Source organism: Euprymna scolopes, chromosome 6, assembly GCF_053919585.1.
Source record: "Euprymna scolopes isolate OS-2025 chromosome 6, ASM5391958v1, whole genome shotgun sequence".
NCBI lineage: Eukaryota > Metazoa > Mollusca > Cephalopoda > Sepiida > Sepiolidae > Euprymna > Euprymna scolopes.
In genome coordinates this window covers 127947901-127970194 of record NC_136487.1, presented here as the reverse complement: position 1 = coordinate 127970194, position 22294 = coordinate 127947901, and the positions used below count along the sequence as shown (strand labels likewise).

The 22294-nt window shown below is 33.3% G+C and overlaps 2 protein-coding genes across 4 annotated transcripts in view; one reads left to right on the top strand and one right to left on the bottom strand.

Moving 5' to 3' along the window:
- LOC145277956 (ribonuclease P protein subunit p25-like protein) overlaps nt 1–18463 on the bottom strand; it is a 64687-nt gene extending 46224 nt beyond the window's left edge. Inside the window, exon 1 of one of the 3 annotated variants that reach the window (XM_080130071.1) lies at nt 18358–18463. Coding sequence is in view for 1 of the 3 variants with exons in the window: in XM_080130069.1 (XP_079986195.1) it covers nt 4857–4865 (9 nt within the window). In the remaining 2 variants the exon portion in view is untranslated. Of the gene's footprint in view, nt 1–4203; nt 4985–18357 lie in introns of those variants that run through there. The other 2 variants (XM_080130069.1, XM_080130070.1) reach the window with 2 other exon arrangements.
- LOC145277955 (monocarboxylate transporter 9-like) overlaps nt 1–22294 on the top strand; it is a 249000-nt gene that overhangs the window by 102301 nt on the left and 124405 nt on the right. The window lies entirely within an intron of this gene.

Sequence of the window (22294 nt, the reverse complement as noted above, 5' to 3'; positions counted from 1 at the left end):
TACATTAAATGAATAATTATTTTATTTATCAGCAGTTAAAAAAAATAATACAAAAAGAAAATATTCAAGTTTAGCCTTTGGTCATTAAATTTTCTTCATTTAAAAAACATCAATTTACATAATTTTTGGACTATGACACTTCCATTCAGTGATGGCATGTACAGCAGAGAAATTTTTCCGTTTCTTTTTTTTTTTTTTCTTTTAACAAGGTTGATTTCTAGACTTGCATCCATCATTTTAATCATAAATAATCTTTTGGATGAAATAATAACGTTATTATTTAAAAAGCCATTCTTAACATGGGGAGGGTTTTTGTACCTATTCTGTACTTTAACTTTACAATTGATTTAAAAACATAAAACTTTAATTAAACTTGGAAATACGATTTAAAAAATAGTGCAGATCAGTAAGTGCATTAGCACCAAGTTTTTTTTTTTTTTAGTAAAAATAGTCTACTTCACCTCATGAACATTTTCATTTTATAATAAAAAAAAAAGTGTTTATGCATTTTTGTTACCGCGCTATTTTTAAATAGTTTTTTTTTTCAGGTCAAATTCAATGATTAAAGTTTTTTTTTCTATTCTGTAGTTTCACCTGGCAATTTACTAAACAAAATATACCGTAAAAATTGAATTTTATAATAAAAAAAAAAAAAACTTGCACCGTCCTTTCTCTACCTGAGTACCTGTATTGTCAAAACTTTTATCCAAAAGTAAATAAATAAAAATCATCCATAAGATCTTAATATACAAGTGTATAAAAAAAGGAAAATAACAAAAAAGAATAACGTTCAAACATTCTGCGCAATTTTTTTTTCCTCTTAAATAAGGGAAGCATTTTTCCTCGGCTAATTACACAACTTTTTAATTGTTCCTATTTACAATGCCTCCCCACGGGACAGAGTTAGACACCAGGGTCGTTTTTTAATGTGGAGAAAAAGGAACAAAAATAAAAATTGTCTAAGTCGTGAAGGATTTCTCCTCCACTGACAGAACAAGAAATTGAAGTGCAGCATCTGAAGAACAGATGGTATTTATTTGCTCCCCCACCGAGCAAATTAGGCACAAGGCCAATTTTTTAATGTGAGGAGTGAAGGGAGGGGGAAGGGAAAAGGGGACCAGCTCCCGAGAGGTGGGAAATGGGAGCTGGTTAAAGGTCAGGCATGTGGGGTTGCCCCCACATCTGGTCTTTGCTAGTCATAGCTAGTCATAGCTTGCAGTATCTGCCGGAACAGATACTACACTTTGATCTTGTCCCGAAGAATTGTTATTGACAGTTTAAATACTTCAAAATCTCCTTCAAAAAGTTTTAATCATCCCGATGTTGACTGATTACCTAAAATAAAGAAAAACAAATTTATTTTTTATTTTATACAAGTTCTATAATTGAATATCTTTTTATTTATATTTTTTTTTATTTTTGACACCTCTAACACGAAACTGCGAATAAAATATAAAAAACTTGTAATTTCTCTTTTAAAAGTGGGTTATTTATTTTCTTTATGGATTATACTTCCAAAATTATTAAAGTTGTATAAAAAGTAATAGAAATATTTTTTTTATTTTTTTAAAACAGTAATGAAATTAGTTGAATTTTACGAGATCAGTATTTTTCAATTTTTAAACTTTAAAAATCTATCCAAATTTTTCTATTGATTCTATTTTTACGATATTTTCAGTGTCAATGTATAATTTTATGCTCTTTCCAATAAACCGAATATAATATTTTAGACAAACGTTCTTTTTTAAGTTCACGCCCCCCCTATTTTGAAATGTCTACTAAAAAGTAAATAATTAATTTATGTGCCAAAGTTTTATATATCACAAATTGAAGATCAATAATTAATATATTCTAATTTAAACTAAAAAAAACAAAAAAAAAAACACTTTCTTGGAAATTTACCTGTAAAGTCCGAAGTTTAAAACTTAAAAAAAAAAAACACAAAAAAAAAAAAAACACGTTGTTTGTTTTTTGTTTTTTTTAATGAAACCTTTGTCATTGCCCCTTTAATTGAAAAAAAAAAAAATTATGGTTTGAATTACATTTTTTTTTTTTTTTTTTAACATTTTTCTAGTAGTTATAAGCTTAGACAGGGGATCGAATTATTCAATATTTTTCACAAAGTTTCTCCCCCCCTTAAAAAAAAGGGGGGGTGACCATAAAATGAGTGCATCTTCATATCTTGGAAACTACTTGTTTCCTGGAATTTTAAACGTTAGTGGTAATTTTAATAGATTTTCCGAGAGTGGAAAGAAAGCCCCCCCCCCACCTCCAAAAAAAAAATCGTGGCCATAAAGTGGGTGCTCATTTTACATTAAATTATTATAGAAAAGTGATCCATCACATTTTTAAACTAACATTTCTTTATCTGTTGGAAACTACTCGTTTGCCGTGATTTTAAACGTTATTTTCGTTTTCAGCGACCCCCAAAAGCCCATAAGAGTGGTAATTTTAAAGGAATTTTTGAGGGTGGAGAAATTCGTCATATTTACCAAATTAAATTTGGTGCTAATAGCGCGGATCAGTAAGTGCATTAGTAACGCACTTACTGATCCGCGCTATTTTTTTTTAAATCGTATTTCGAAGTTTAGGTAATCGTGAAGAAAGAGAGAGCCTGTTTCCTCCGTTCGACTATAGGTGGCGTTACTGTCTGTCCACCCAGTTACGGAAGTACAAAATGTATATAATGCCACCCTTGAAATAAAAATAAATGTTTTTGTTATATTTTAATTTTAAACATGTTTCTTTTTTTTTTTTTTGTGCAAACATATTTAAGTTTTATTTTTTTGCAAACATATTTAAGTTTTATTTTTCCAAACATTTACGTTTTGATGCTTGTTTATTTTTAAACATTTACGTTTTTTTTTTTTTTGCAAGCATAAACTAAATGTTTTTGCTATATTTTTCTTTTAAACATATTTATGGGTACAACCGTTTTTCCGTGAGTATTTTTTACGCTCCTATGATAATAATAAAAAAAAAATCAACGTTTTTTCTTTTATCTTTTTTATGGACCCCCCCTTTTTTCTGCACTTATTTTACCTTTTCCGCAAGTATTTATATATATATATATATATATTATATATATATATATATATATTTGAAAAAGGATATTGTAAAACCTGAATCTTACTTGAAACTACTATTAAAAAATAGCGCGGTACCAATAAGTGCATAAGCAAACTTTTCAAAAAGAAAAATATTTCAAAAATATTTAGTTTATGTTTGCAAAAAAAAAACAAAAAAAAAAACGTAAATGTTTTAAAATAAACAAGCAACAACACGTAAATGTTTGGAAAAATAAAACTTAAATATGCTTGCAAAAACAAACAAAAAAAAACGTAAATATGTTTGAAAAAACAAAAAACAAAACTTAAATATGTTTGCACCCCCCCCCAAAAAAAAACATGTTTAAAATTAAAATATAACAAAAACATTTATTTTTATTTCAAGGGTGGCATTATATACATTTTGTGCTTCCGTAACTGGGTGGACAGACAGTAACGCCACCTATAGTCGAACGGAGGAAACAGGCTCTCTCTTTCTTCACGATTACCGAAGTTTAATTAAAGTTTTGATATGTTTTTTTTTTTATTATTCAATTGTAAGGTTAAAGTACAGAATAGGTACAAAACATCCTTCCCTCCCCATGTTAAGAATGGCTTTTTAAATAATAACGTTATTATTTCAGCACGGATCAATAAGTGCATGAGTACCTTAAATTTAACTTAAATACTATTTAAAAAAAAAAAAAAATAGCGCGGTAATATAGATGCAGAAGCATCGAAAATCTTTTAAAAAATAAAATTAATAAATAGTGCACTACTACTGCACTTTCACTGCGTTAAATTCTAAAGTTAACGCAAATAGTCAAACTTTAGTTGGTAAACCAATATATATTAATTAATTAATTTCTCAAAGTTTTCTTTTCAAAATAATTTATGTCGTCCATAACAACGATTACTTTTTTTCTTCCGTATTATTTAGGGTGAGTGTTGACGAAGATCATTAAAGAATAACTAAAATTACTAAAATCATGTCGAAATTAAGAAAACGGTGCTTCTTGCGAGTGTGACGTGATTATAAGATCTAACCGGATTAAATAGAAAGCACAATAATAATATTAGTATTCCGTGAATCCTCAAAAAATAAAATAAAGGAATGTGTAAAATGTTTTCAATAAGAATTTCGAGTAATACTAACCGTATTTCTTGGATATGTTTACCGACTGATCATTTCCACGTGTAAATATAAACGGAAGTGCGTCGCGACAAAAAAATAACTTATCCGGCAAGAAGAAGAAAAAAAAAAAAAAAAAAAAAAATCTAAATGCAAGGGAGATCACTCTCACTAACTCGCAATTAAATGATGAATCAATAAGATAGAAAAAAAAGTGCGTCATTTGTGTGCAACTTAGTAAAAAAAAAAAAAAAATGCTGCTTTGTTTTTTTTTTGTTTTTTTAATTTATGCGATAGTTTTATTTGATTATATACAAAAATGCATTTTAGGTTAGTGCTATTTTAAATCATTGTCTCGTAAAATTCAAATTAGTCGATGTGAAGTCAAGTCATAATCACCAAGAATTGGATCTCCTATCATGTTCAGGTATAATTCAATTAACATGTTTTGCGGGGGCTTTTTTTTTCCGATCTGCACTTTCTGATTTTTTTTTATTTTTTTTTTATTCCAGAAATTATAAGTTAAAAAAGAAAAGACACTTCGGTAAATATCCAGATACGCTACAGCAGAACACTGACCACTCTAATTTGTTTTTTGTTTTGTTTTTGTTTTTTTTGTCATAAGTAATTGAGGTTGCTGACAACGAATCTGATAGTTAAACTTGGGGCAAATTTACCGTTTGCATGCTGAACTCAGGTACTACTTTCCACCATTTTGCAGCTTCCGTTTACGCTACGCGCGTGCGCTGCAGTGCAGCAGCATAAACGACGACTTGCTTCACCTAGCAAACTGCCTTCTCATATGGCGTCGTATCAATCAAAAAATTACGGACTGACGTTTTTTAATGACTTACAATTAAAGAAAAGTACAACAAATTGGGGGACCTTTTTTTTTTTTGTCTCACGTAGTTTTTAATGTGGTTTACAAAAACATAAGCACCAAACATTTTTATGTTTTTCGTTCTTTTTTTTTGCGGGGAGGGGGGGATTCAATTATAGAACTTATGTGGCTTAATAGGTGCTTCTGCAGTTTAGTTAACGACATTTACCAATTAGAACACCATTTAACATTTTTCGAAGATTTTACTGCTTACATTGGGGGCGCGAGCGGGTGTGGTGTGGTGTTGTTATTTATTTCTTTTTCATCTAATTTCAAATTTTCCACGGAAGATTTGTACGCTATGTGAGAAGGCAGTTTGCTAGTTGAAGTCGTCATTTATGCTAAAGCGCGTAGCCTAAACGGAAGCTGCAAAATGGTGGAAAGTAGTTCGTGGGTTCAGGGGTTAATACCATGCAAACGGTAAATTTGCCCCAAGTTTGACTATCAGATTCGTTGTCAGCGGCATCAATTACCTATACAAAAAACAAATTAGAGTGGTCGGTGTTCTGTTGTAGCGTATCTGGATATTTACCGGCACTTCTTTGTATTTACATACCCAAACAAGTTGTTTTCATTTTAGATGAGTTCCGTCCGCGCAAGGGAAGCGTTATAAAAGCTCCCCTTCCTATGTTAAGAATGGCTACCTAAATTTGCTCGAGAATCTTAAAATGCACAAGTACAAGAAAGTGTTCCCTGTAAAAAGCAATTTTGTTTTGTTCCCTGTAAAGAATACTTTTGTTTTTGTTTTAACAAACAAACCCGGTCTTTTTCTGCATTTTTTTTTTATTAATTTTGGCTTATTTATTTATTTATTTTTAGAGTAGTGGCTTCTCCAACGAATGCTGTTAATGTTTTGTTCAAAAGCACAAAATTAATCCATAAATTTAATTCCCCAGAAGTCACTTTTACGAATTTCAAAAGGTCAAAATCGCTTTTGAATCAAGGCACGTCTTTAGTTGGTTTTCGTCGGCATTTTGACCAAATCTTCTACATCGTCCGACTCCGACATCAATGTGTATGGTGTTTGAGCAAATTTTTACTTGGTTTCTACTTTAACATTTTCCTTTAAAATCACGACCCTTAACAGTTATTGGGTATGCTGAAAATGAATATCACAGGCCTTTGATAGAGTATGGCATAAAGGTCTACTTCACAAGATCTCCAGTTACAGTACAGCTGGGAATGTTTTCTCAATTATTAAATCATTTCTCTCTGATAGGTTCATAAGATTAGTCATTGATGGGCAGAAATCAGAAGCTCACAGTATTAATGCTGGAGTCCCTCAGGGTTCCATTCTGGGCCCAACTCTCTTTCTAATCTACATCAATGATCTTCCAAATCATATCCTTAGATCATTCGTAGATATTTTTGCTGATGACACTACTATCTATGGTAGTACATCAAAGACTGTAAACGACCAAGTTCTCTCTGATTCTCTCTTTTCTGATCTTGAGCATGTGGTACAATGGGGCAAAAGGTGGCTGGGTAATTTTAATGCATCTAAAACCAAACTTCTATCTTTACATCTTCAACGCTCTGATCCCCATCTGGCATCAATTTAAATGAATGGCTCTCATCTTGGGGAGGCTCCATGTTTTGACAAGCTCCTGATATGAAATGGAACATGTACATCAAATCTGTTGCCAAGGTCACTGGAAAAATTGTGGGATCCCTCTATCGATCCATTAGATATCTCACTGCTGATGCAATTCTCTACCTATATAAGAGTCAGGTACGTCCAAGGATGGAGTACTGTTGCCATATCTGAGCAGGAGCTGCTACAAAGGTCTTATCCTGCCTTAATAGAGTTCAAAATAGACTTCGTAGCATAGTGGGGGATGCGCTTTTCTCTTCCATGCAATCTCTTTTTCACAGAAGAGACATTGCGAGCCTGTCTCTGCTTTATCGTTATTTTCATGGCAAGTGCTCGTCTGAGCTCCAATCCATGGTCCCTCCTCACCAAACATTCACGAGAAACACTCATCTAGCTGAAAACACTATCAATAATTTCCCCCACTCTTTATCCGTGCTTAAACCTAAACGTAGATTCGATGAAGAAAGATTTTTTCTTAGAACTGCACACCTGTGGAACTCTCTTCCTTTTGCCTGCTTTCCAGCTGACTATAATATTGTCATCTTCAAGTCCAACGTAAACAAGTTCTTGAAAAGCCGTTCCCCTTAAGTAATCCAATTTACCAAATTTTCACCACTAACAATTACTATGTCACTGTCCCATTGACCACTGTACATTTATTAACCCTTATCCTCGAGTGGTCTCTGGTCCTTGATAAATGGTGACCCCTTTGTAAAAAAAAAAAAAATTCTGCAAATAAGTAGTTTTCTGGATATTAAGTAATGCAATTCCTTATGTTACAACTGGTAGCCATTGTTGTACGCACAAGAATTTTTGAGTAAAAGTTCAATGTAGAAGTGTAAATTAAAATTGATAGAATAGATGCTAATGGAGATTCAGTGATCGTTGAAATTGATAAATCGAAGTACTTTCACAGAAAATATTATAGGGTAAACGTGGAGAGAGGGCGATTGTGTCCTCAGATGCATAGAACGTAATAGAGGAAAGTGCTTTAAAAGCACTTTCCTCTATTACATTCTTATTGAGCTATCTGACTGCTCGGCAGCTACTCTGGAACCACTCATTCGTCATCATATCTTGGCTGGTTTACATATTATATCCGATTAGATTAGAGGCCTGTAACAATTCCCGGTGGAATCATCACTTGTGAGGTTGGTGGGGTAACCAACTTAAAATCAGGATTTATCAATTTTTAGGACCGAAGTTGTGTGTGTCATAATTTTATTGACGTCAAAAGTAGGAGTGTATCTACAGGATCATCAAAGATAAATTTAACGGGATCGTCAATTTATAGAAGGGTTTCACCGATCCCTTGCATAAAAAATATAAAAATGAAATTCGAAAAATAACAACACTCGACAAAGAACACAAAATCTCTGAACGAACATGAAATAAGCATTTACTTACATGTTGGGAATATTAGTTTAAATTGTTCCAACATGAGTGTTTTTTGTGTGAAATGTTCATAATGAAAGATTAATGGTGAGGTTTGAAATTACTGCTTTTTTTATGATCAGAGTTTCACACGTGGACTTAAAAGTTTCATGTGGCTATTTTTGAGAAGAAAAGTCCAAAAATCCATATAAGTGAATGCATGGGTATGTGTGTGTATTTGTATCATGAGAACAGTAGTTTGGAATAAAATTGTTTAAAAGGAAGATTTAAATTCTCATTCGATGTGGTAACTTTCCATGATGGGTATTAAAATTCATGTGCATTGCACATAATATCAGTACGAGGGATTTTAACATCTCCTGTGGACAGAGTTATCCTGAACATGTGCTGCTTTTGAGAAATTGGAGAGAAAACTGATTTGATTTTTGACAGGCAAATATTTATATACAGGCCTTCCCGAATGTTCCAGCCTGTTTACTGTATTTCTACGCAAGAGAACTGTAGAAGTGGAATCGAACCGAAGATTCCCGGTTACAAGACTGGAGTGGTTTTAGTGTCACACCCCCATAGAAGTAGACTCGCCCACTTGCATGGGAGGCGAGAGTGGGTTACTTAAACAAGACATTCACGGCAACGGGTGTGCTTTCAAATATACGTTGTCTTGCTGACACTTTACATGGTATCAACGATATAGGAAACCGGCTACAAACAACGTTGGAATATGAACGAACAAACACAGCAGATATTACTTCAACAGATCCTTGAACTACAGCAAGAGAACATCACCCTGCGAAGAAATGGAGGACAGTCCAGCAAGCCACTTACAAGGAGACCCAACAGACCTACCATAGAACTGAACTCCTGGAATAGATACAAGGAGATGTGTGTGGGTTGATAGAGCCAACAGTGTTCAGAAACGAGCTGAGAACAGCCTGGTCCCTAGAATTAAACAGGCTGTTGTTCAACATGGAGGAGCAGAAATACTGAACTCCGTCACGGAAGGACAGCCGTTATGACACTTAAAGCTCGTAGCTGTCAGAAACCTACACAAAGAAGCGTACAGGCAAGAATTCCACTCCGTAAGACAGGAGGGGGAATTGGTTATGGACTTCGTGGCACGACTTCGATCAGTCACAAAATTCTGTGACTTTTCAGTGACTTGTCCAACCCAAACAGGATAAGATGCAGTCGGAAAGTCAGCTACTCCAATAATATGATAACAGGACAAATGGTGACAGGGCTGGCAAACCTGGAGCATCAATGCAAGGTGCAGTCGGAGGCTGTGACGGTTATGACACTGGAAGAAAAATTCAACAGGCTTGTCAACCTAGAGACCACGGACAAGTCTATCCCCATCTCCACAGTAGTGTATACCCTACTACAACGAGCATACAGAGGTCGGGCCACAGGAAGTGACCTTGGGAGAACCAGACTGTATCAACTCTGAGAGACACTGAACCCTGTAAATGGTGTGGGAAGCGCTCACATCTTGACGGCTCAAAAGGATCAGGGGGCTGCCCAGCAGCAAAGATGACTTGTCACAATTGCAGTTTGACCGGACATTTAAAAAGGGTCTATCGAAAACTGAAGCAGGGGTCCAGCAACAGATCTATAGTGGGAGTAGAGCAGAATCTAGAACTTTCACTACCCAAAGGCACAAAAAAGGTCATAACAGGATGATTTGCCAAGATGAACAAATAAAAAAGAGAGGTTAAGCCAACCTGACAAAACCCAAGGCCCTACCACCCCTTATTTGGAACAAAAATAAGTTCCAAAGAGGTACTCCTGATCCAGCATCAACCCTGACAGTAGAGATAACTCCGATTCCAGAGGCCCATGCAGAATTCGGGCACATCTCCATAGGGCCAGCTGGCCTCCATACTCACTGGATTAATGTGATCGCAGACACTGGGGCACAGACATGCTCTAGTAGACCAAAAATCAAAATAATCTGAAGTTTCCAGACAAATATCTAGTACCGACCAGTCACCGAATTCAGGGAATCACAGAAAACCTACTAAACATAAAAGGCATGATATTAACTAAAATCAGAGTAGGATCGCAGGAAACACATCAGATTATATATGTATCAAAAAATACATCAGATTTCTACCTGTCCGAGTCAGCCCTAAAAGACCTTGGTCTGGTACCAGAGAACTTTCTAGACCCAACTTCACAGCAGAATGTTGCAACTAGTGACGGCAAAATGGCACTATGTGGGTGCCCACAAAGAACTACCTATTATATGCAGATAGATACATAGGATGGTTAGAGGTCACTCTGATTTCATCCGGGAATGCCAAGGCTACATGTGACGCCCTACAAAAATGGTTCTGCACGTACAGCATCCCAGAGGAACTGTTAACCGATGGTGGACCACCGATTGACTTCAGTAAATATAACCAGTTCCTAGATAATTGGGGCATAAGGAAACAAACATCATCGGCATATTACCCTCAAAGCAACGGAATAGCAGAATTGACCGTTAAAACGGCTAAAAGAATACTTATTGATAGCCATGACCAGGCAGCTAGGTCCCTACTGACTCATCGCAACACCCCAGTACAAGGCCTACATGTCTCCAGCGATGATGCTCTACAGTCGTGGGATAAAGGACCATCTCACAGTGCTCCAGGACCGATATCGAATCCATAAACGCTGGAGAGAAATACGTCATTATAGAGAAACAGCGATAGCAAAAAACACTTACGGAATGAAAGGGAATACAATCTAAAAAGTCACTGAAAATCTGGGAAACAGTGCAGGTTCAAAACCAAGTTAGTCCACACCCACTACAATGGGCAAAGACAGGAAGGGTGGTGGAAATATTGGGTAACCGGCAGGATAATGTACGTATTGATGGGAGTAACCGGGTAACCCATTGCAATCGTAGATTCCTCCGAAGAATATGCCCTATGGTAGATACCTCTTGTCACTCGATATCTGAAGAGCCACCAGGAATGTTGGATACCATAGACACGTGTACGAATAAACACCAGCCCGAAACATCCAACACTCTGCCAGAACAGATGGAGGTGGATGACACAGCATCCTCTGGGATGATGGAGGTTGAGGAAGACCAACCGGTGCATCATAGCAGAAAGGTGACACGACCACTTAGGAACCTACCTCCAGAGACAGGGAGCACCTCGCACGACTACTCCAGAGCCTCAAAACATTGAACCACAATGCAAGTATCTTGTGGCCCCAGAAGGGGGAGGGGCATGTAGAGATGGAATTGAACCCAAGACGCCCACTTATAACACTGGAATGGTCTTATGTCACACCCCCATGGAAGTAGACTCACCCGCTTGCATGAGAGGGAAGAGTGGGCTACTTAAACAAGACATTCACAGCAATGGGTGTGCTTTCAAATATACGTCATCTTGCAGACACTTTACAGGAACGTAACATAGTTCTTTTTGTTTTATGTGTTCAGTGGTTGCATCACGATGTCATGTACCTACGCATTCTTTATACCCATTATATACTATGAAATGTTTCTGCTGGACATTGTGGTCGCTACATGACTCTTCTCCTAGATGAACAGTCGATCTAAGAAGAAAAAATTAAATACTGCATTTCACTGGGTGTAGGTAGAAAAACAGAATGGATGCTTTATATGTCTGCCGGATGTGGAAGTTGTAGCACGAGGTAACACTATCGTAAGGCGCAGTAATAGTTAAAGAATCTCTCGAGATTTAAGTCTATACCACTGTGGTACTACAATCTATATTGTCGAAAAATGCTTTCTTCAGTCAATGCTGATCGAGTCATGTCTGCCATTTTTATGTATCGCAAAGCATTTCGGATATCTTTTAAAAACCTTGTAATGACCGGAGTAGGGTAGCGCAGGCATGTGGGCACTCCATCATTTCTTACAAAAACATGTGTCCATATGTGTATATCCTGAGGAAGGTGAATAGTAGGCCTTAATTCGCCATGCAATCGTCTTGACATGTACGTCTTCAAGCAAGACGTATAACTAGTTGAGTCTAGTGTGCTTCTGCAGTTCCATTGTCCGCCAGATATTGCCAAGTGAGATTCACAGAAAACTGGCTTTAAACTGCAGAAGTCACATAAAACAGATTCCAACCATTGAAAAAAAAAAAGCATTCTATTAAAAACAAAAGCGTTTTATTATTTTATGCAAAATCAAGCATTACTTATTTTATGCCATTTATTTGTTTTACAATAAAAACGGACTATTATTCCTTCCACTCGAGATTTTTACCTGACACCAGCACGGCCGAATCTAGAGTTGCCCATTCTTCCATTGCTCCAATTCCGTAGATAGTTTCATACACCCAATATCTTTTCTCATCCTATCTCCATAGATTTATTTTTCACAATAGGTTCCGTCTGCCTGCTTCCCACCTGACTACAACTTAGATGTCTTCAAGTCCAACGTTAACAAATTCCTAATGAATTCTTAATGCTGCAATATTTTAAGTTATAAATTTAATTTATTTTTTACTAGAATATCTTGTCCTTTTCTTTTCCAGTTTTAACAACTAGTCCTTTACTTTTCCATGTTTAAGCTTAACCATATTACTTTTCATGCTCACATTTTTCTATTGTAATCAATGATTTTTCCAGGCTTCCAATAAATTCACTTGTTGTTTGTTTATTTTCAGTCTTATTTTTTTGCCCCATACACATAGCATACACATACATAATAACAATGTATGCCACTCATCTGCTTTCAATAAAATCCCCCCAATTATCTCCCTTTCATTCTTTCATTCTCTCTGTCTCACTTATTACTTTTCTTTTTGCGACAGCAGTGAATTAGTAGCAACACTAGTCGCTGAAGCGACGTGGTTGCTATAGAAATCAGTCATAACAAACGTCACTCACCTCTTTGTCTTTTTATGATGTTGAACACTAGTAAATTCATCATAACTTTTGTTTTACCGAACAAAAATTGAAATTTTTTTCACAATATAGCTGAGAAGGTGATCTATAAACTGTAATAATTGTTTGAAATTTGGTTGAAAAATGAGTGAGCAGTGAATCTTTAAAGCGGTTCTAAATGACTAAAACTGCCACTTAACCATATATTCAAACACGGTAGTGTTTGATGATATCTCTTTTGTGAATGTATGCCTTTGAACTCGTTATTTTGTTAATTTAATCATACGCCATGACTCTCATTTTCTCACGTTTAATTATAAACCTAAAAACCCTTTTCACCAAAAATATTTCTCTGAAACAGGCTCATTTAAAAATACTTTCACACAAATTAAAACAAACCCTCCAAAAAATGGTGATCTCCCTAAATAAAGGCTTTCCAAAATTGATGATTCTCTATTTAAAGCAAGAAAACAGAAGTCATCGTAGGTTAAATTTTATGAAAAAAATAGTATCAATAAAGTCCGCTTTTAAGAAGCACGGAACAAAAGAATTTAAAATGTATGGTTAGAAAGGACGATACCATGCGGAGTTGTGTTTTTAAATAAACAGATATTTATTTATTTAAAATTTCAAATTTTTGGCTTAAAAGCCTTCATCAGGATAATTTTTTAAAAACAATACAATATATATATATTTTTTTTTTCTTTTTCCTTTTCTTATGTGCCATGGCGTCGTCTGATTATTGTAAATCCAGTGGACAACATTGTCCAAACGTTTCACGAAAAACACCCGACTAGCTGAAACCACTGTCAATAATTTTCCCCACTCTTTATCTGTGCCTAAATCAAAACGTAGATTCCATGAAAAGCTTCTTTCTTAGAACTGCACGCCTGTGGAACTCTGCCGATTGCATATTCCAAAAGTCACAACAAAAAAAAGTAATTGTTTTTTTTATTTACGAAAAACAAATTTGCCATTTTTTAACGGTAAGTGACAGACAGAAGCATATTTCTCTAGTGTGGAAAAAAATAAGAGAAGGACCAAGGCCAAGAAGAGGGTGGAGATCTGAGAAGGTCAGTTCTACCCTAAGGCGTCATTGACTACGCGATTTTACGTTTTTACTGGGAGGTACTGGCCTTTGGACATATATTGAACATGCCTCGGGCCATAGTCGTGGGTCATTGGTGCACACCACTTCATTGATAGAGTTCTGAGGGATGCTGATGTTGTCCATGTTTTGCAGTGTTCCCTGTCTGCCCAGTAGTTTTCTTATATTGCGTCTATTCATGTTACGTGACAAGGTAGGTTGCTAACAGTACCTTGTTGAGCACTGTATCTGTTACCAGTTGCTCGCCAATGTATATGCATATTTCCAAGTCTGGGCGTGGTGTGAGGTATACTGTGGATGGAGGCCTCTGCGGGATCCAGGTGTCATTGGTTTCTTTTGGAGCTTGTCCAACATCTCACCAGAGAGTCAAGGCATCATATTTTTTCAATTAGCAGTTATCTAATTCCCGAGTTGTCGCAAAATAATGATTATTTTGCAACCTTTATACCGGTCTCATTTCGGACCATCCAGCCGAACTATGGTCAGCATTAAATTTTCGACACTAGAGAACATAATAGAGAGATAATCAGTGATTACTTTGACAGTTTCCACATAGATTAGGGTTGTCTGCTTTGTCTACCGATTCGTTGATTTCATTCTTTTCATCCTCATCGAAACAGTAAAATTTATTTTTTTGAATTAAAAAAAAAAAAAAAACTTCATGTGGTTTTTGGAATTTTTTATCTTCGTTCCGTAACTTGTATATACATCATACAGACATTTCGGTATTTTCTTCAATTTTAAATGCTGCCATAAGTGCCAATCTGAATAAGCACCTTATAGTTTCCTTTTTATTTTCGTTTTTTTTATGATAATATTAAGGTTTGATTTATTATTTATTTTTCGATAATTCTACTTCTTTTTTTCTTTTAATGGTACAACCATAACTTTGGAACTAGACCAGTAAAGAAAGGGTGTGAGAAATTAATCTCACAACTAAATACTCCCTGGCTGAGGCAAAAATAATTCCACAATTACAAAACCATACCTTTAAACTATAAGTTATAAAATCAAAGAAAGGTTATTGGTCTGGGTACAGTCCTTGCAAAATGGTGGGTCAATTTTGTCTCCCAAATTGGGGGCCAGTAGTTAACTCCTTTTGTTGGAGTGGTAGCATGGTTTTCCTTTGAAAATGTCCATGATATTTCATGGTGTTCTTGGCAAGAGTTCTGGTGCCTTTAATTAGGTATAAATCGAGTCCCTTGGCACCCTAATTGAATTGAGAAAAGTTCAAACGTTTAGGTGATATGAACATGATAAAAATGTTAAAATGGTGCCATCCTCTAATTGGGATATCTTCGGCAAAAATAAAGGTGTCTCTGCTTGTAGAGATTTCAAGTCCTTTTTTCACCAAACATTTAGGTGATATAATGTGAAGAGATTGTGGCGGCTCCATTCTCGATAAGGCATTCTTCTTGGAGCCGACTTTTTGGTGGGTTTCACTCTTGCCGGAGGTTTACGTAGACTGAAAAACAAAATAGATGTTTACAAAAAAGGCGCCAAGTAATTATCTTGGCTCATACAAATTAACCAATCACAGACTGCCTACAAGAAATGTGTGTAGGCGGCTTAAAACATGAAAATGGCATTGTAATGGGAATTTCTCACAAGGGTTAGGTTGAGAAAAAAAAATGACATAGTTTAGGGTTTTTTTTTTACTCATGTTCACCCACCCCTAACAAGGCATATCACCACTTGCACCTAAGGGGCTACTATTTGGGACCATGCCTAAAAAAGATTGGTAAATTTTCATAACGTGACCCAGCATCGTTTAACCCCTAAAAATAAAAAAAAAAAATCCCCCTCCCGCCAAAAAAATTAATTACATTTATCATGTTATTTTAGGTTTCAAATGTAATTCTCTCCACCCCGACTTCTCAGCAAAAAAAAAAAAAAAATGTGAATTTATAATGTTTAGCCGCCCTACGCAATCATCAAACTTGTGAGGAGAAAAAAAAACGTTAATGATTGTTCAGAGGGAGAGCAGTGTACACTTACTAAAAAGAATAGATAACATGAAAAAAAAAATAGATAACATGAAAAAAATAGATAACATGAAAAAAAATAGATAACATGAAAAAATAGATAACATGAAAAGATAGATAACATAAAAAATAGATAACATGAAAATAACATGAAAAAAATAGATAACATGAAAAAAATAGGTAACATGAAAAAAGTAGATAACATGAAAAAAGTAGATAACATGAAAAAAATAGATAACATGAAAAAAATAGGTAACATGAAAAAAATAGATAACATGAAAAAAATAGGTAACATGAAAAAAATAGATAACATGAAAAAAATAGGTAACATGAAAAAAATAGATAACATGAAAAAAATAGATAACATGAAAAAAATAGATAACATGAAAAAAATAGGTAACATGAAAAAAATAGATAACATCAAAAAAATAGATAACATGAAAAAAAATAGATAACATGAAAAAAATAGATAACATGAAAAGATAGATAACATAAAAAATAGATAACATGAAAATAACATGAAAAAAATAGATAACATGAAAAAAATAGGTAACATGAAAAAAGTATATAACATGAAAAAAGTAGATAACATGAAAAAAATAGATAACATGAAAAAAATAGGTAACATGAAAAAAATAGATAACATGAAAAAAATAGGTAACATGAAAAAAATAGGTAACATGAAAAAAATATATAACATGAAAAAAGTAGATAACATGAAAAAAGTAGATAACATGAAAAAAGTAGATAACATGAAAAAAATAGATAACATGAAAAAAATAGGTAACATGAAAAAAATAGATAACATGAAAAAATAGGTAACATGAAAAAAAATAGATAACATGAAAAAAATAGGTAACATGAAAAAAGTAGATAACATGAAAAAAATAGGTAACATGAAAAAAATAGATAACATGAAAAAATAGATAACATGAAAAAAAATTGATAACATGAAAAAAATAGATAACATGAAAAGATAGATAACATAAAAAATAGATAACATGAAAAAAATAGATAACATGAAAAAAATAGGTAACATGAAAAAAGTATATAACATGAAAAAAGTAGATAACATGAAAAAAATAGATAACATGAAAAGATAGATAACATAAAAAATAGATAACATGAAAATAACATGAAAAAAATAGATAACATGAAAAAAATAGGTAACATGAAAAAAGTAGATAACATGAAAAAAGTAGATAACATGAAAAAAATAGATAACATGAAAAAAATAGGTAACATGAAAAAATAGATAACATAAAAAAATAGGTAACATGAAAAAAATAGATAACATGAAAAAAATAGGTAACATGAAAAAAGTAGATAACATGAAAAAAGTAGATAACATGAAAAAAATAGATAACATGAAAAAAATAGGTAACATGAAAAAAATATATAACATGAAAAAAATAGATAACATGAAAAAAATAGATAACATGAAAAAAATAGGTAACATGAAAAAAATAGATAACATGAAAAAATAGATAACATGAAAAAAATAGATAACATGAAAAAATAGATAACATGAAAAAAGTAGATAACATGAAAAAAATAGATAACATGAAAAAAATAGGTAACATGAAAAAAATAGATAACATGAAAAAAATAGGTAACATGAAAAAAATAGATAACATGAAAAAAATAGGTAACATGAAAAAAGTAGATAACATGAAAAAAGTAGATAACATGAAAAAAATAGATAACATGAAAAACATAGGTAACATGAAAAAAATAGATAACATGAAAAAATTAGATAACATGAAAAAATAGGTAACATGAAAAAAATAGATAATATGAAAAAATAGATAACATGAAAAAAATAGGTAACATGAAAAAAATAGATAACATGAAAAAAAATATATAACATGAAAAAATAGGTAACATGAAAAAAATAGATAACATGAAAAAAAATATATAACATGAAAAAATTAGATAACATGAAAAAAATAGATAACATGAAAAAAATTTATAACATGATAAAAAAATTAGATAACATGAAAAAATAGATAACATGATAAAAAAATAGATAACATGAAAAAAATAGATAACATGAAAAAAATATATAACATGATAAAAAAATAGATAACATGAAAAAATTAGATAACATGAAAAAAATAGGTAACATGAAAAAAATAGATAACATGAAAAAATAGATAACATGAAAAAAATAAATAACATGATAAAAAATAGATAACATGAAAAAAATAGATAACATGATAAAAAATAGATAACATGAAAAAAATAGATAACATGAAAAAATAGATAACATGAAAAAAAAATAGATAACATGAAAAAATTAGATAACATGAAAAAAATAGACAACATGAAAAAAAAAAAAAAGGAATGCCTACTTTACCTCTGAATATAGCTTTTAACAACCTTGAAAAGTAATAGTTCATTATCTTCAGCAGTAACTGGTATACAGGTACCACACTGTTCAAAGATGGATCAGTTGCAACCAATTGAAGGGGGTTGGTATGATGCCTTCTGATGAAAAGATTCAATTCTTGTCTTGAGTCAACATTACAGAAGTTCATCATTAGTAGTGTTGCAACGATTAATCGGAATCTGAATCGGGAATCAGAAAAATCAAAAAATGATGCCTCTTTTCTGATACCAAAACGATTCTTTTGTCTTTATTTTTATTAAAGTAAAATCTTCCATTGCTGGTAATAGTGATAAAATAAAAGTATTTATTGATTTTAAAATTACCAGTAAAGCTAAAATCGATCGATCATCTTTCACAAGTGTAATTTTATGTTTATGAAAAATAGCTGCATATTTGACATGTGTTTTTATGAAAATCGTGGAAAAAAACAATCTTATAGTTAAATAATTAAAGATTTATAAAGAATCGGAATCGGTAATTGTATCGGAATTGGAAAAATATTGGAATCGTCCCATCACTAATAATTAGTATTCATTTGAAGCAAAAATCCTTACTGACAGGTCGACAATTCAGACTTTAAAAAGTCTCCAGGAAACTCGTATAATAATAATTTTGCCTAATCATTTAGGCTTAAAATTAAAGTCTCAAGAAGATGAATGTAGAGGCGCCCAAATGCCTAATATCCATAGAGTTGAGTTCCATCCTCCTTTCTTGCTCGGCTGCATGTCTGGAACTGAAAAAGCAGCATTCAACTTCCCGCCAAGCGCATTGCTCAGCAGGTAAAATGACTAATATGATTGGTCTAAACAAAGACAATGGGTGGCCAAATCAGCCAATGAGGGGCTTGCTTATAACTGTAGAATTTCTCACAATACATTTTTATTTTATGTGTGTAAAAATATTGAATAACTGATAACTAACTGATAATATCGTTAGTTGAAGAAATTAATTTTTCTTCAAGTTATATTGATTTCATTAACACGGACTTAAGTCATTTTTTTTTCGTAATGTTCCTGAAATACTTTTTAATTATTCTTAACATCTACAATGCTTTATTTTCACACACACACACACACAAAAATAATAAAATAAATTCATGCATTCTTTTTTAGCATTTGAAAATATAACTTTAGTAAAGGTGTTTTTATTTGCATAAAATAATACATTTTCATTAAGATTAAAAAAAATAAAAGGTTCATTAAATATTGAAAATCTCATGAAAATTAGTTAATTTCTTGAATTTTAAAGTTAAGGGAAAAGTCAATATGTTTATACATTTTTGGGGATCAACTATTCATTTTGCACATACCTAGAACTGCGACACGGCCGAGACGTGTGTTTTTTTTATTTCACAGAAATGTACTGGAAGTGTTCTTAGATAGGGCTCTATTAGAAAGTCTCAGATAATCAAAGAAATTTGATTAAAGAAAAAACTGTCTGATTTTGACCAAAGTTAACATCTTTAGAGAGACTAACGTAGCAAGTGCACTTGAGAAATTTTATTACTGCAGAAGTAGAAGGGTATGGCGTAAAAAATCAACAGTAGTCCATTGATAAAATAGGGGTACATTCAAAATAAATGTTTCTGATTATAGCGCGATTGATCTATAATACTTTACTTTGCATTTTAAACTTTAATTAAAGTCATTAAATAATTTTATAAAATCAACAGTGGATTCTCCTACAGTGTAATGTAGACTATAGTCTATTGTGGACTAAGTCACTGCTGAGAGGCATGTGGTGCACTGCGATGGGTCCCTGACAAGAGCACATAATCAATTTGATTGCAAAATGGGCTATTTCACCAATTTCGATGACAATAAAACATTGGAAGTATAGAGCATCCGTTGATCCTCATTTAATCCCAGTCTCCCAGCTAGTATCCAATAAGAGGGAAAAATAAAGAATAAAAAGGCGCTTCTACACTTCTACGCTTCAAAATTTCGGAAATCGCAAAACTAAATTTCACATGAAAACAGTGGTATCTACGTATTCCTTATATTTTAAGATGATTATATCCAAAAAATTACAAAAATCGATAAGGTAGAAAATTATTAAAGAAAATAAAAATATAGAATTTGATGAAAAAGGCCGTCAAACACAGGAGAGTTCAAAAGGGAGGTAATTTTCTGTTTTGATTTAAACAATATGGCGCAATTTTTCACCTGCTAACATGATTAAAGTTTATATATATCATTCCTTAATTGGAATGTTTTTTATTTTGAGATGAGCATTTTTATGTTAATTTTTATTTATTTTAATAGTCCGAAAATAAAAATAAAAATTAACATAAAAATGCTCATCTCAAAATAAAAAACATTCCAATTAAGGAATGATATATATATACCAATCGGTACGGACCCGACTATGGAAGATCAGATAATAAATAAATGTGGATTTATAAGATCAAAGAATCCAACCTTGATCGCCCTTCGGGGCCCGTGGCGCAGTTGATAGAGACGTTGAATCTCTACGGTTCCAGATGAACATTGTCTGAAGATAGCGGTTTCAATCCCACCCAAAGCGTGCCAGAGGTAATTGGTCAAAAATGTGGTGAGACGACGACAACTACGGATGGCAGTGATGGCTGAGAATGCAGTTAGGAGATTCGAAGTTCCTATCCGTCGCGGTTACCACCTGACGAAGGCCAGAGGAAGTTGGCCGAAACGTTGTGAACCAATAAAAACAAACAAACAACAACTAATAAAGATGAGACTAATAGTCCGAAAATAAAAATAAAAATTAACATAAAAATGCTCATCTCAAAATAAAAAACATTCCAATTAAGGAATGATATATATATACCAATCGGTACGGACCCGACTATGGAAGATCAGATAATAAATAAATGTGGATTTATAAGATCAAAGAATCCAACCTTGATCGCCCTTCGGGGCCCGTGGCGCAGTTGATAGAGACGTTGAATCTCTACGGTTCCAGATGAACATTGTCTGAAGATAGCGGTTTCAATCCCACCCAAAGCGTGCCAGAGGTAATTGGTCAAAAATGTGGTGAGACGACGACAACTACGGATGGCAGTGATGGCTGAGAATGCAGTTAGGAGATTCGAAGTTCCTATCCGTCGCGGTTACCACCTGACGAAGGCCAGAGGAAGTTGGCCGAAACGTTGTGAACCAATAAAAACAAACAAACAACAACTAATAAAGATGAGACTAATAGTCCGAAAATAAAAATAAAAATTAACATGATTAAAGTTGTTTTATTTTTGTTTTTTTTTAATTTAGTATTATTCAGGTAATTTCGACTGCATATTTAAATCGAAACTACCATTGTAACTTATTAGAAATGACCAAAAAAATCAGTTGAAACCATTGTTTTTATCTGAAAACTCCATTCATCGACTACAAAATCTTGTCCCAATTCTTTAGAAGCGCCAAAAAATAATCAGCTTCGTTTGCAGTCTTTCTACGCCGACAAAAAAAATTTATCTATCACTATAAAAGTGAACATGTTTGTGTATCTGTCTGTCTGTGTATCTGTGTGTTTGTACATTTCCCTACGCAATAACTCTGTCAATTTTAAGTCCACAGACTCGAAATTTGATATATAGGGTAGTGAGATTTGGGAAAATCGATGTGATTGGTTTTTGGCTAGAAATTTGGGAATTAAGGGATCAAAGTTCAACGATTTGACCTTTGAGAACTCTACCAAACTCTTCCGACAATTTTGGGTCTAAGCACTTGAAATTTTAGATATAGGTTCCTTGGAATAACTTAATAACTTGATTTGGGCCCAAAACAATAAATTTTAAGGGGTCATAATAGGGGTCAAAGTTAAAAAAATTGACTTTTTTTTTTTTTTTTGCTCAGCATACACTCCAAACACCCGGGCACTCATGCTAGTATATCTATAAAAGTGTGTGTGTGTGTGTGTGTGTGCACAT